Source organism: Danio rerio, chromosome 4 (assembly GCF_052040795.2).
Source record: "Danio rerio strain M-AB ecotype USA chromosome 4, GRCz13ab, whole genome shotgun sequence".
Classification (NCBI taxonomy): domain Eukaryota; kingdom Metazoa; phylum Chordata; class Actinopteri; order Cypriniformes; family Danionidae; genus Danio; species Danio rerio.
In genome coordinates this window covers 47,861,560-47,876,515 of record NC_141024.2, presented here as the reverse complement: position 1 = coordinate 47,876,515, position 14,956 = coordinate 47,861,560, and the positions used below count along the sequence as shown (strand labels likewise).

The window sequence follows — 14,956 nt, the reverse complement described above, 5'->3', positions numbered from 1 at the left end:
AAGCTGAAGTAAATTCATTAATTAACTGACTAATTAAATGATAATGGAAGATTAACAATGAATAAATGAAGAAATAGTGAAGGGAAAAAACAAGAACAGAACATACAAAACTTTAGTCACAGCTTTATAATGAAATAACCTGAAGAACAACAAATGATTAAATCATTTAAATGATCAGCGGATGATTAAACAACTCTACAAACATCATCACCAGCTACACTTATGACTTAATACATGTATTTTTGTATAACATTTACTAAAGTTCTTCTTGAGAAAAAGTGAAAGTTTTTCGTCACCATCATGGAGAACAGAGTTTGCTTTAGTTGGGCTCTTAGCCCTGTCATTTTTATCATTTATATATCTTGGCTGCTGCAATTGTTAAGAACTTAGTTTATAAAGCTCCTTTGTTGTGGCAAGCCAGCCAAAAACCTAAATAAGATCTGGTGATGTTCATGTTGCTATTAAATGGCAGAGTCTGTTCTCATTTCGTTTAATAAAATTTACTGCTCCTATTCAATGTTAAATCTATTGTTTTACATTATATGTATATATATATATGGCAATGATTTCTGGAAGTTTTTAAGAATATCTTGGACAATAACACTGCTCTATGGTGTAAATCGCACTCAAAGAGACATCAATAATCAGCATATGAACCTCAATAATGGTGAAAACAAATTTAACAAAATTTAACAAAATTAACAGTTTAACTCACAAACAGGCAACTGAAAGTCTAAACATAAACAACAGCAGAATAAAACACAAATAAAGAAAACTGTTAGACCATTATACAACATTTATTTATACCGCAATGCATACTGGGATATTTGTACAGTGCCACTCCCAGCATGCATTGCAGCATGAAACATTTGAGATGTTACCATTGTTGAGATACAAGGTCAGATTCATGAGGTCTGAGTGTGTATTTGTCATAACTGAACTGTTTTTGTATGTTATTTCTTAACTGTTAAGTAATTACGGAGATATCTTTTCTGTTTTGTTGGACTATTTCTCACTTGCCTTAGTCCACCCCAATTCAATAATCGGTCAGGAGTCAATTGATCAAAATCAATGAATTTATTTATCGAGCATAAGTGAATAAAGCGAAGGTCAGGATCCTGGGCTTTTGAAGAACCGTCAGCCAAGCAGTCTGGATGTCCAAAAGCTCTCGAACTCTCTCGACTCCCTCCTTTTATCCATCAGCAGCGTTCAATCTTTTTGGCCACTCCTCTGATCAGTTACCCCCAATCTCTATTGTTGCCATCAGCTGTTTTCAGGCAGAATCATCTCTTAAAGGTCTGTGGTCTGCACACAGAAACAAAAGGGCAGGTGAAAGTATCACTTCTCCTTGACATACTTGACACTACTGACATCTGGGGTGCAGCAAGCAACTGTAGCAAAAAATCATCAAAGCACAGCTGAGCATCATAACTTCCTTATAGAATTATCAGGATAATATCAATTTTATTAAAGCATCATAAATCACGCATACACAGAGAGCAGTATAAAAAATGCTGCATCTATCACATCAGCTTTTCCTCCTAGTCCTGTCTATGAACTCTTGACCTGTGTATGCACCCATCTAGGGGAAGCACTTTTGCAGATCTGTCTCCAGCCAGCACCCACACACAGCTCTTGTGGTTTTAGCAGTTAGTTAGAAACGCATTATTACAGGGGTTAAGTAGAAGTACGCTATATCAGGAGACATCATCATATCTGACAAAAACACATATTGTAAATTATGAATAGTGAGGCAAATGGGAGTATATTCCTCCAATAGCAAATATATATCAAAAGAAAAGAGTGATTAGTAAGACAATAAAGCAATATTTTCCTCATCTGCTCCAGTTCTCCTTTCTGTATAGAAAAGTCACACGTCACAGCTGCAACCCAGACAGGGACTTTCTGCAAGACTTGTTTGTTACAGATTTAGTTATTTGACATTATAGGTGTGGAAAGTTCCTGTCTCATTTTAAGGTCAAACAGAATGTCTCATCATATCATTGCGTGGGCTCATTAGATTATCATGGTTCAAGCAAACACATGCATTATAAGCATGAGCACATATATATCATTCAAAAGAAGCATTAGACTGTAATTTTATTCCTTCACTCTCCAGTGTGGATCCTCATGTGGTGATTAAGGGATGACGATTGGCTGAAACTCTTCCCGCATTGAGTGCATGTGATTGGTTTCTCTCCAGTGTGGATCCTCATGTGTAGATTAAGGGATGACGATTGGCTGAAACTCTTCCCGCATTGAGTGCATGTGAATGGTTTCTCTCCAGTGTGGATCCTCATGTGGTGATTAAGGGATGACGATTGGCTGAAACTCTTCCCGCATTGAGTGCATGTGAATGGCTTTTCTCCAGTGTGGATCCTCATATGTCTATTAATGTCTGATGAGCAGCTGAAACTCTTCCCACACTGAGTGCATGTGAATGGTTTCTCTCCAGTGTGGATCCTCATGTGTAGATTAAGGTATGATGATTGGCTAAAACTCTTCCCACACTGAGTGCATGTGAATGGTTTCTCTCCAGTGTGGATCCTCATGTGAATCATAAGTTTGCTTTTGTTTGCCAAACTCTTTCCACACTGAGTGCAGGTGTAACGATTCTTGTCTCCCCTTTTCAAAATACCATCAGTCTGTAAATTCGATTTTTCTTCAATTTTGACATGATGTTCCTCCTCTTTACTCCCCTCATACTCTTCAAATAGGTCTGAAATAAAAAAAAACATTATTTTTCACCAAGTCTTAAAAACTCTCATCAAGAGCTGAAACGTGTAAAGACACATTGGCTACACACACTGTAATTTTGATGCACAATAAATGTAAAATGAATCAGATCATACTTAGTTTGGTCCATTAATGTGTATACATTTAAGCAGATTCAATTCATCTTTATTTATCTAGTGCTTTTACAATGTAAAATGTGTCAAAGCTGCTTAACAGAAGTTATAGTAAATTGAAATTTCTCTGTGTTTCAGCAAACGAACCAATATTTGGGGACATCTTATTTTGACATATTCTGGGAAAATGCTTTGAAATAAAAAATAAATAAAAAACCTCAATACACTCTGGGCAAATTTACTCCCTTTTCGTTATATTCATGGCTGTTTTTTTCTCAATTGGCCTCTATTATAACAACATTTTTTTATTGCAAAGCCATGACAGCATATAATCATGCATTAATAATTGTTGGTGTTTTCTGTGATGACAGTCAACATTGTTTAATTGGTCTCCACCCATGGGATGGCAAAAAGGCAAATGGGTGAGAGTATAAAGCAGGGGTCACTAATCCTGGTCCTGGAGGCCCGGTGTCCCTGCAGAGTTTAGCTCTATCTTGCCTCAACACACCTGCCTGGATGTTTCAAGTATACCTAGTAAGACCTTGATTAGCTTGTTCAGGTATGTTTGATCAGTGTTGGAGCTAAAATCTGCAGGACACCGGCTCTTCAGGAACAAGTTTGGTGACCGCTGGTATAAAGGAAGAAGAGGAGAGTTGAAGAGGGCAGCATTATGTGGTGTGCGAAAAAAAGAGAAGTTGACTGAACTGTTGCAGTGCGGGGAAACGAGTAATGACACCGGGTCGAGACGAGCAGTGTAAACGTAACGACTGGCTGTGAGAAACAAAAAGTGAAAGTATGTATTGAAGCAACGAAGCAAAGACAGCTGTCTTGTTACTAAAGTGCTCGTGACGTCTGTGAACGAGTGCATCACCAAAGACTTCAGCGCAGTGAACACAATCAAATCACCGATTTATCTCACTCGCATGGAGTCAGCTGCCGACTCACCAGCTGGGTTCGTCAACACACTCAATCTTCACATCCACACCTCCACATTCGCCATTCTCCACTCATTTCCCTTGACCCTCCGCTCCGTGGGTAAGAAGCAAAAGTTTTTGGGTTTTTTTTTTGCCCAAATTCTTCTTTTATTAATTTTGTTTTGTTTTCACCTTGTACTATTATTATTAGTATTATTTTTCCCCGTTTTCAAATCTGATGAATCTGTTGGCCTGAAATCATTTGCATTTTATTTTAAACTGCATTGTATTTAAATCAAATGAACATTTTCATATTAGTCAATAATATTACTGTTTTAATTTAAAAGCTGAATAAATATAGATTTACACACATTTACTCAAGCAAATAAACAATTAATGATGGGCTAAAAATCTGTAGATTTCTGCGGCAAAATCTGCGGAATTCTGTGTGCGCAGATTCTGGGTGGGCCTAATAATGAGCCATCAGACAGGTATGTGACTAACTGTACGTTCACACCGAAAGCGGCGAGGGCGTCAATGTAGCCGGAAGTCATTTATTTTCAATGAGAGCCGGCAGTGATAAGCAGCGAGGAGTGGCACGTCTTTGCGGGTGTGGGCGTCGAGGAGAGTTGAAATCAAGTCAGCTTTATGGTAATGAGCTATGACGCAGTTCGGCGGCAAGCAATCAGAATGTAGAAGTCCACCGCTTGAGAGGAGTCCAGAGAACACAGTTCTCCTGTGAACTTTGGTTTCGACCACAGTTGTTCCCAAGGGTTTATTTATTGTGGTCGCCAAATTTATAATTATTTGCAATGTTTCTCTACTGGAACATATTTTAAAATGTTACTGGCGAGCTACTGACGTGCATTAATGTTGTAAGTTTTTTTTTTTTTCTTAAAAAAAACTGAATGTCATGCGACAATACAAAACAGTATTGCTGCTTCAGGATATTTTAGACATATGGACACACTGGATAATTAAGTGAAGCAAATCCACATCACATGCAACTTAATCTCTCATTGTTAAACAAATTTGACAATAAGTGAGCAACATTTTCACGCTAGAAAGTATGGTTTTATGCGGGAATGTAACTGATAAGATATGCTGCAACGGCCCCTTTAAATACGAGATCAATGTAGCGAATTTTGACGCTCTCGCCGCCACAGCTAAAGACAGGCAGCGTTGTCGCCAGGGCGGTCAGAGCGACCTTTGACGCACTCGCCACTTTCGTTGTGAACGTACAGTAAGGGGGAAAAAAAAGTTTATTTATATATATATTTTTTGATTGCAGTTTATTTAAAATATATTTAGTTATCACACAAAACAACTTGATACACTTGTGAGAGTCAGTAAACTGTATACAACTCTGTAAACTATATAAACTTACATATAGCAATTCTACTGATAAATACACTTTACGTATAACTTAAGGCCTGCACTGGAATTTACACGACACATTGTGTACAGAAGACACATTCAGAGCAAATCAACAATGTAAATATAAAGCGTGTGAGATAATAAAGGGTGTAAGGTTTGTAAAAGCGTGAGCATCACATGGTTTTAGCTGTGGTCCAGATTCATGAAAAATCTCAGAGCCTGTGGAGCCATGTCAGCATCAGTCTCTCTTATTCACATCTGAAAAAAATAAGCAATCTGATTACATAAACTACATTATTAACATTTTTTTGATGTTCACTGATACTAGTACTGAATTTACCTGTTGTCATTGTTCGTGTACACAATAAAAACTAGACACTTAACAGATTCAATTGATGTATTGATCTGATCTGTACGATCAAAACAAAAAGTTTAATTCAAGTTCTTTTTGGCATTATGAGGAGAAGACGCATAAAAATGTGTACACGCGGTCTTCAACCCCCTTACGTAAGAGTCTAATTGTTGTTCTGAGATTGTATGTAATACGGTCTACAAACTTTTTGTGAGTGTTGAAGCTGGCCTCTGCTGATGAAACTGCAAACTATCTACAGTAAACTTTCTTTTAATTGAATCTCTAACTCCTGCTCTTCTTCGTCTGATTTTTGGGATAAAACTGTTAGTCCCCTGAACTCCATATAAAAGACAAAAACTTTTTGAACAGGCCTATCTAAAGGGTTAATGCTGCCAACTGATGATCAACAGTAAAAATAACATGTTTTACCTCTTCCCAACAGGGAAAACACCAACAACCTAGAATCCAAGATTACTTGGTGTCATGGCTTTGTGGTTAAAAATGTGGTTATAATAGAAGTCAATGGGTTAAAAACAGCCAGGAACACAATGAAAGGGTGTAGGGCTGCACGATGAATCATTTTACTTTCACAATAACGATATTTGTGGCCCACAACCAATAATTAAATATTTTCATGATTTTACAGTATAAACACCAAGCCGTTATTTTAATGAGTGGAGTTTATGGATTGTAGCGCAACACAAGCATGAGGTGACTGTGTCTAGATTGCAAGTGTTTTTTTTTTTCGAGGAATATAATGATGATCAGGTAGCCTTTGCTCCTGTTCAGTCCAAACTTCCCAAGGTAACACAACAAATCTCATTAACTACCTTAAAAACCATCTCAAAGTGGCTGTCATCAGTAGGTTATGCCGAGTTCAGCCTGCATGATTTTAAAAGTAGTCGTGTCACAGATGTTTTCACACTGCATGACTATCTGGGCAAGCGTTTCGTCGCTGCTTTGTTTACACTGCAAGATGGATCGGCGACAGGGACTTTCACATTGCATGACTTTACTATAGAAAGTAAAAAAAATTCATTTTGAAAACGAAATGCATTGATTTTATTTTTTTGCTGTTTGAAACAACTAACACTCATTTGGGGGATGGTGGGTCTCTAGCGGGGGGGGTCTTTGGAACGACCGCTGGCAAACGCTATGGATAAGCTCACCGGGGGCGTTGGTTAGACCCAGGGGAGAGCCCACCAAGCCATGCCCGGATAGAGACCACTCTCTCCGGCATGACCCGCGCCTGGAGGGGGGGGTAGCGCGTCCCTGGGTTTCGCTGACCTGCCGTCAAGTTTTCGATAACAGACACATATGAAGGACTTAGTGCAATTTCCGATTTCGCGGTTGATCGAACCAGGCCCCAAAGGCAATCAAAGAAGCCCCAGGAGATGCGTTCGAACCCGGGGGAGCTAGGTGCGCGTAACTGCCCTGGTTCATCCAAAGACCCAGGCCTCAAAGGCAATCAAAGAAGCCCCAGGAGATGCGTTCGAACCCGGGGGAGCTAGGTGCGCCCTACTGCCCTGGTTCAGCCAAAGACCCAGGCCTCAAAGGCAATCAAAGAAGCCCCAGGAGATGCGTTCGAACCCGGGGGAGCTAGGTGCGCCCTACTGCCCTGGTTCAGCCAAAGACCCAGGCCTCAAAGGCAATCAAAGAAGCCCCAGGAGATGCGTTCGAACCCGGGGGAGCTAGGTGCGCGTAACTGCCCTGGTTCAGCCAAAGACCCAGGCCTCAAAGGCAATCAAAGAAACCCCAGGAGATGCGTTCGAACCCGGGGGAGCTAGGTGCGCGTAACTGCCCTGGTTCAGCCAAAGACCCAGGCCTCAAAGGCAATCAAAGAAGCCCCAGGAGATGCGTTCGAACCCGGGGGAGCTAGGTGCGCGTTACTGCCCTGGTTCAGCCAAAGACCCAGGCCCCAAAGGCAATCAAAAAAGCCCCAGGAGATGCGTTCGAACCCGGGGGAGCTAGGTGCGCCCTACTGCCCTGGTTCAGCCAAAGACCCAGGCCTCAAAGGCAATCAAAGAAGCCCCAGGAGATGCGTTCGAACCCGGGGGAGCTAGGTGTGCGTAACTGCCCTGGTTCAGCCAAAGACCCAGGCCTCAAAGGCAATCAAAGAAACCCCAGGAGATGCGTTCGAACCCGGGGGAGCTAGGTGCGCGTTACTGCCCTGGTTCAGCCAAAGACCCAGGCCCCAAAGGCAATCAAAGAAGCCCCAGGAGATGCGTTCGAACCCGGGGGAGCTAGGGGTCCATTGCTGAGCTGCCAACCCGCCTCCCAGCGCTCATATTCCCGCAGCAAACATAAGACCCCACCGCTGACGGAGGCTAAAACGACGTGCGGCTGGTGCCCCATACACGAGCCCAGGGCCGGTGGTGACCCATTCACAAACCCAAAGACCGATTGGGCCACCAGCGGTACGTCTTGGCCAGTTGGGTCACCAGCAGCACGTCTGTCTGATCCATGCGGTTTGGAGGAGTTAGTGTCCCCGGGCTTAATAGTGGGGTGCCCGGGCACGGCTGGTGATTAGGTGCAAATCTAGGGGGTCCTTTGGAACCAGCGCTTGCCGCCGGAGAGTGTGTGTACCTCGGGCAGAGCGCGCAGGGCACAGGCCCCCCCCCACCGCTGGATCTCAGAGGCCCCAGGCCAGGGAGAGGGGCTGGGCTCGCTCCCCAAGAAGGGTGCGTGTACCTCGGGCAGAGCGCGCAGGGCACGGGCCCCCCCCACCGCTGGATCTCAGAGGCCCCAGGCCAGGGAGAGGGGCTGGGCTCGCTCCCCAAGAAGGGTGCGTGTACCTCGGGCAGAGCGCGCAGGGCACGGGCCCCCCCCACCGCTGGATCTCAGAGGCCCCAGGCCAGGGAGAGGGGCTGGGCTCGCTCCCCAAGAAGGGTGCGTGTACCTCGGGCAGAGCGCGCAGGGCACGGGCCCCCCCCACCGCTGGATCTCAGAGGCCCCAGGCCAGGGAGAGGGGCTGGGCTCGCTCCCCAAGAAGGGTGCGTGTACCTCGGGCAGAGCGCGCAGGGCACGGGCCCCCCCCACCGCTGGATCTCAGAGGCCCCAGGCCAGGGAGAGGGGCTGGGCTCGCTCCCCAAGAAGGGTGCGTGTACCTCGGGCAGAGCGCGCAGGGCACGAGCCCCCCCCACCGCTGGATCTCAGAGGCCCCAGGCCAGGGAGAGGGGCTGGGCTCGCTCCCCAAGAAGGGTGCGTGTACCTCGGGCAGAGCGCGCAGGGCACGAGCCCCCCCCACCGCTGGATCTCAGAGGCCCCAGGCCAGGGAGAGGGGCTGGGCTCGCTCCCCAAGAAGGGTGCGTGTACCTCGGGCAGAGCGCGCAGGGCACAGGCTCCCCCCACCGCTGGATCTCAGAGGCCCCAGGCCAGGGAGAGGGGCTGGGCTCGCTCCCCAAGAAGGGTGCGTGTACCTTGGGCAGAGCGCGCAAGGCACAGGCCCCCCCCCACCGCTGGATCTCAGAGGCCCCAGGCCAGGGAGAGGGGCTGGGCTCGCTCCCCAAGAAGGGTGCATGTACCTCGGGCAGAGCGCGCAGGGCACAGGCCCCCCCCCACCGCTGGATCTCAGAGGCACCAGGCCAGGGAGAGGGGCTGGGCTCGCTCCCCAAGAAGGGTGCGTGTACCTCGGGCAGAGCGCGCAGGGCACGGGCCCCCCCCACCGCTGGATCTCAGAGGCCCCAGGCCAGGGAGAGGGGCTGGGCTCGCTCCCCAAGAAGGGTGCGTGTACCTCGGGCAGAGCGCGCAGGGCACGGGCCCCCCCCCACCGCTGGATCTCAGAGGCCCCAGGCCAGGGAGAGGGGCTGGGCTCGCTCCCCAAGAAGGGTGCGTGTACCTCGGGCAGAGCGCGCAGGGCACGGCCCCCCCCCACCGCTGGATCTCAGAGGCCCCATCAATGGTTCACCAGCGGCTCCATCAATGGTTCACCAGCGGCACATCTTTACGCATCTAGCGCCAAAGGTCCAACAGGAATACGTTATGCCTGGCGCTCACCGGGGCGTTGGTTAGACCCAGGCCCGAGCCCACCAAACCATGCCCGACGGGAGACCACCCTTCCCGGCCTACTTGTCGGGACGTCCCGCGCCTGGAGGTTTTTGCCCGACACCCACAATCTCTGACCTGCCATCAGGGTTTCGGGGAAGGCGAAGAAATATGGACTTAGTCTCTGACAGTCCAGTCGCCAGACCCCACGGTGACTGATCGATAGGAGCTAGTGTGGCGCCCCAGGGGCTAGGCCCCCACCCAGGCCCCCCAAAGCACCAATGGGGTCGGCCTCTATGGGTGTGGCAGATCCTCCCCGTCCTGGGCGCTCTATCAGGGAGGCGTGGGGGTGTCCCTCCGCACACAGCGCCCCCCCCTTCCCGCCCCGATCTGTGGGTAAAGGACCCAGATGGCCCGTCTGGCTAAATGACCCAGAGCTTGTCTGCTGCTCAGCCCGCCCGCCAGCCCGCCCCCCTGGACTCCGTTTCCCCCGCGCCGATACTCGGCCCGTGCCCCCGCCCCACGCCCCTCGCCCTGCGAGGGCTGGGGGATGTTCGGTGGGTTCGGTCGAGTCACCCGGCGTGGTGAATCGAGGCCCCAGGGGCAGCGTAGGGAACGAGCTGGTGTGGGCTTCGATTCTACCCCCGCCCGAGTGTGTGCGTCTGCATCCCGTCCGTCCGCCCGCAACGCCGCCCACCCCCTGGGTTTATCCTTGCTGGCTCCCGGCTGACCCCCACCCCGCCTACCCTGCTCCCGGGGGAGTGAGGGTGGTTGGTTGGGAGGGGAAGCTAGTGGACTCCGGCGAGGTGAAACGTGCCAGGGTCAGTGATGCCGGGGTTACGGGCTGTCTGGACCCCCCTTCCGATGGTTGGTGCTTATCCCATGTTGGTTGTAGCAGGTCGCAAAAGCTCCCGCGGCTGGCGCGTGTGGAGCTGCCCCCTCCCCCCCAAAAAACGGCGCATGTTCGATGGGGCTCAAACAATCCCCATTTTGGGGTGGAAAAAGTGAACGAGAAAGGCTCCCGCTGGCCAGAACAGCAAAATGAAGGGGGGATAGGGAGTGAGGTGGGACACCCCTTCCCCAACTCGAGTCGTGACAAGAGAGAGAGGTGTCGAACCGCTGACCGGGGTAACGATGAAGGGGTGGTGGGGTGCATTGTTTAACGGGACACCCCCTCTGGTTCCTTTGAAAAGGGGGGAAGGGAGTGAGGTGGACACCCCTCTCCCCCCTACTTGAGAAGTCGTAACAAAAGAAAGCTTGAACCGAATGGATCTCCGTAGGGCATCGGCTTACACCTCCTGGTGCGGGGGGGTGTCCTTCCCCTTTAAGAAATACGGGTCCACCAACGTCATGACGCGGAAGTGGACGCCGCCTCCGGCCGCTTATTAACCGCCGCACGTGGCGTGCGGGCCCCTTTCCCCCTCTGCATTGGCTCTAGCACGGTCATGGCTGAATGTGCCCTATGCTTCAACGTCTACAGCCGGCTTGCGCCTCACCTGACGGCCGTTCACAAGGTGGCCAACTCGGATGAGAAGCGGCTGCTGCTCGCACTGGCCGCCGGCCGCGTGGACACGCGGAAGACACCGTGCCCGGTCCCGGGCTGTCGCCGGACGCCAGCCCGCCTAGACAGGCACTTGAGGCAGTACGCGGAGCTCTCGACCTCGGGAAGGAAAGAGGCTATGGGGAGGGCGAAACGCCGGAAAGTAGCTCGGGAGTTGCAGTGGCTGCGGTCCACCCAGCCTGCAATCCCTGTCGTGTCCCAGCTAGCATCGTCCTCCGAGGGGGAGCGGGACTCGGAGGACCCAGAGGCCGGCCGCCCGTGCGCCGACCGCGGCTGCAGGCGCGCCACCGAGCGCATACAGGCTCAGCTCACGGACCTGGGGAAACAGGTTACCAAGATGCGGTCCACCCTGCTCCAGATCACACGCCTCTACCGGGAGCTGAGGAAGGGAGAAGGGGGGAGAAGGAGGAGGAAGAGGGCGAGGAGAACCAGGTCGCCTCCTGCACCACCGGCTCCCGGGCGAGGCGCGGCCGGAGGTCCGACGCCCCCCGAGCCTCCGGAGGCTTTGGAACCCTACCCGTTCCCGGACCACGTCCCCGCGCTGAGTTGAGTATATTTCAGGCACGTCACTGTCGCTCTGCTGGCTGTGTGCCTTCGGGGAAGTTGACTCTTGGTTGTGCTCGTTCCACAGACCTTCTCTTGGGGGAGTTCGAAGGGTACCAACTGGGCAGCGAGCCCACCGCGCGCCTGCGGAACAACGTCACTTCGAAGCTGGGGAGAATCAAAGCCTTCCTTGGTTACATGGCCAGGGGCACCGCGGAGCCAGGGGACTTCCTTTTCCTCAACCAACCAGCCCGAATCCGAGCGTGGGCCGCCCGGCTAGGTCAGACGCGCATGGCCGAGCCCACCAGGCAGCACTACCTGAAGAACGTGGCTCAGTTCCTAGACTACCTCTCGGAGACGCCGCCGGCCGCCTGTCAGCTCTCCAGCACGGCTCTGGTTCTGATTCGAAGGGAGGTCAGAGCCCTCATCCGCGGCATACGCCGGCGTGTCGTCGTGCACGAGGTAAGGACCAAGCAGGCGAAGGAAAGCCGACTGATCCCCAAGGCCAGTCTGGTGCGCTGTCACCGGACCGCTGGGAGGAAAATTCCCGCCCTGCTAGGTAAGCAAGCCCTTCCGCCGTTCCAGCGATTCCCCCTGTTTGTTCTTCCGGGGCACCAACAGCCCTTGGTTCATCCAGCCACGTCTGTCTGCCCCTCTCCCCCGCGAATGGGACTCATTCGGGGGGGAAGGGGGGCAGACCGACGTGGCTGGATGAACCAACAGCTGCTGGTGGCCCGGAGAGGAATTGTGCGTTTCTTCTTCAGGGGCACCAGCAGTCCATGAACTGCTGGTGCCCCTGAAGAAGAAACGCACAATTCCTCTCCGGGCCACCAGCAGCTGTTGTTTGAGCTGCTGGCGCCCCGGAGAACAAGTCACCAGCAGCCAAGAGCTGTTGGTGACCCAGAAAGGAAATAGAACCGTCGGTGGTCTAATCTGTCTAATGTCCTTCACCAGATAGCCTCGAATCCAACCCAAGCACTAGGCAACAGTGGCGCTTCTATGGCTTTCTGACTGGCTACCTAACCTCCATCTCTGGGCACCGCTGTGGAGTCTTCCAGAATCTCACAATCCAGGAGGTTGAAGAGGCCTCCAGAAGCCCCGACGAGTCTGCTTATGTCATTAACGTGAGTATGGCGCAAGTAAGGTGGGGGTCACCAGTAGCATGCTCTCTCACTCACTCACTCACTGCTTGTTCTCTGATGTCAGATTACCACTCACAAAACAAACAGAGCCTTTGGGGCGGCTCAGCTGTCCCTAAACAGGGAGGAATACAGCTGGTTCCGCAGGTTTTTGGCGCTGCGGGCTAGTCTCCCCGGAGGGAGCCAGGCTACCTATTTCTTTTTCACTTCCAGAGCCAGTCCTTGTCGGACCCTGAACAAGTACTTTCAGTCTGCTTGGCTCAGTATGGGCCTTCCAGGCAAACCCACCTTTACTGACGTACGCACTGCGATCGCGACTCATGTGAGTAGGCATTGTGACGCCCCTGTAACTACCAGCGGTGGCTTCTATCCTAATCAAGCTTCTGTCTCTCTCCGACGCAGGCAAAGAATGCACACTCTTCAGAGGATCGCCGCAAGGTGGCGCAATTCATGTGCCATGACACTTCAACCTCAGATAAGTTCTACGCACTTCACCTCGGACCTCTCCAAGCACGCGAGCGCCGCAGACTCTTTGAAAGGGCCCTGGTGGAGGAGGAGGAGGAGGAGGAGGATGGGGAGGCAGCGGGCACTGAAAGCCCCCCGCGGAAAGGGCGCAAGAGGACAGAGACTTCCGTCTCTCCCCTGGTAAAAATCACATTCTCTTTGGCGTGGACAGCAGAACGTATGGCATTGGCTAACTTCCCTTTATGTGTCTCTTTTCCAGGAGGGAACCAGCAGGAGGACGCTGCCATGGCGCCCTGCCAAAGGGAAAAGCCAGGGCGCTCGCCCGCTCGAACAAACAGAAGACTCTGAATCGTCCTGAATAAATATTGTACAACTTAACGGTCAAATGGTGTTCAGTGTCTTCATTATTCCTTTTATTTATTATCTGTGTGGTAAAAGTAAATTCAGTGGGGACAAAAATGAGCCCTGTCTTCTTAGTTCAACGCTGTATGCCTGCTGCGTCCAGGTCCTGCCTTGGCTACGTTCCGATTGGGACAGATTAGCCCTAACTTGTGTGTTAAAAGTGTCACGTGGGATGCCCTCGTCCAGGTTCTGCCTTGGCTACGTTCCAATTGGGACAAACTATCCCTGCCTTGAGTGTTAAAAGTGACTCGCGGGACGCCCCCGTCCAGGTTCAGCCTTGGTTGATAGCTCATAGGGAGAATGAATCCCTTTTCCAGCACAAGGGGGTGATGGGCTGGACAAATCTGTCCAGGTCTGCAAATGCTTTGAACGCCCAGAAGGCCTTGAGTCCAATTCTGTATATTAGCAAGCTTCTCCCGGGACAGCTCGGTCCTTAGAGATGCATGAATAGGTCAGGACAGGGCAGCTGTGGAGTGGAGGTTAACTTTATGGAGGAAGAATCGCAACAACTTCGTCCAAACTACGTCTCACAGCCAAAAACACGTAGTATATCTTTTGTTATTAACTACATAATGAGAAAGAAGCCTTTAATGGGGTAGAACATGTACATGTTTGCTCACCTGGGTTTAAAGGGAATTAGCCATTTCTCCTCAACGTTGATAAAACTAATTTCTTTCTGTATGAAACATCAAACAGACACGGTTGCTCCTGTCTAACTTCCACTAGTTTTTCCTCCATTTTGTGGGTCCAAATAAACCGAAAAAGAGCGCTTTTAACTTCTCCCCCAGCCTCCCGCTGGCCTGCAGCAGGTATACACACACGCACACACAAGTGAATGCCGCTCTCTCATTGGCTGTAGGCGATCGCTGATGTTATTTTCAGTCAAAACTCAATTCACACGGCATGATTTGAATCGCCGACAGCTCCAGATATTTAGCATGCCAAATATCTCACACGCATCGGTGACTCATCGGCGATTCTCTCAGATCGCGTCTTTGATAGTTCATAGTATACTGTGTGATTGTCACTCACGTGCATGAGCACCGATTTGCCTGTGATTTCAGGCATTTGTCTGCGATTTCTCAAAACCTGTGGGCGAGCCAAAATCGGGGCTAAAATCACGCAGTCTGAACTAGGCATTAATGAGCTCAGGACAAATCTGTTTTGCATTTTTCTATGCATTACTAACATTACTAAACATTTAACAAAATATTCGCAGAGATTTAGCCATTTTTTCCTGACGCGTTTGCCAGTCATGTAGACAGAAGACACAATCCAATTGTTTTAATGAAAAATAAAAAGTCACTGTGGCCCTGTTCACGCGGGTATTCAGGTTAGTTTTCATCAATCTGATGCAACTTTTATTATTT

General features: G+C 50.1%; 3 protein-coding genes across 5 annotated transcripts in view; 2 read left to right on the top strand and 1 right to left on the bottom strand.

Annotated features, from left to right (window-relative positions):
- The window catches only part of LOC141381647 (uncharacterized), a 751,802-nt gene that overhangs the window by 569,203 nt on the left and 167,643 nt on the right, over positions 1-14,956 (top strand). The gene's annotated exons all lie outside the window — the stretch shown is intronic.
- LOC137491165 (uncharacterized) overlaps positions 1,063-14,956 on the bottom strand; it is a 514,718-nt gene continuing 500,824 nt past the window's right edge. For both annotated transcript variants that reach the window (XM_088650768.1, XM_087249511.1), the window contains one exon: positions 1,063-2,719. In XM_088650768.1, coding sequence (XP_088506894.1) covers positions 2,109-2,719 — 611 coding nt within the window. In that variant the 3' untranslated portion in view covers positions 1,063-2,108. The remainder of the gene's footprint in view (positions 2,720-14,956) is intronic.
- Positions 11,130-13,570, top strand: LOC108183448 (uncharacterized). Of its 2 annotated transcripts, XM_087248643.1 has the most exons (6): positions 11,130-11,582; positions 11,669-12,139; positions 12,535-12,704; positions 12,787-13,041; positions 13,122-13,364; positions 13,444-13,570. In XM_087248643.1, the coding sequence occupies exons 1-6, from the start codon at positions 11,156-11,158 to the stop codon at positions 13,540-13,542; spliced, it is 1,665 nt and encodes a 554-aa protein (XP_087104769.1). In that variant the 5' UTR covers positions 11,130-11,155; the 3' UTR covers positions 13,543-13,570. The 2 variants fall into 2 exon arrangements, with proteins under 2 accessions (XP_087104769.1, XP_087104768.1); XM_087248642.1 differs by having other exon boundaries at positions 13,122-13,570.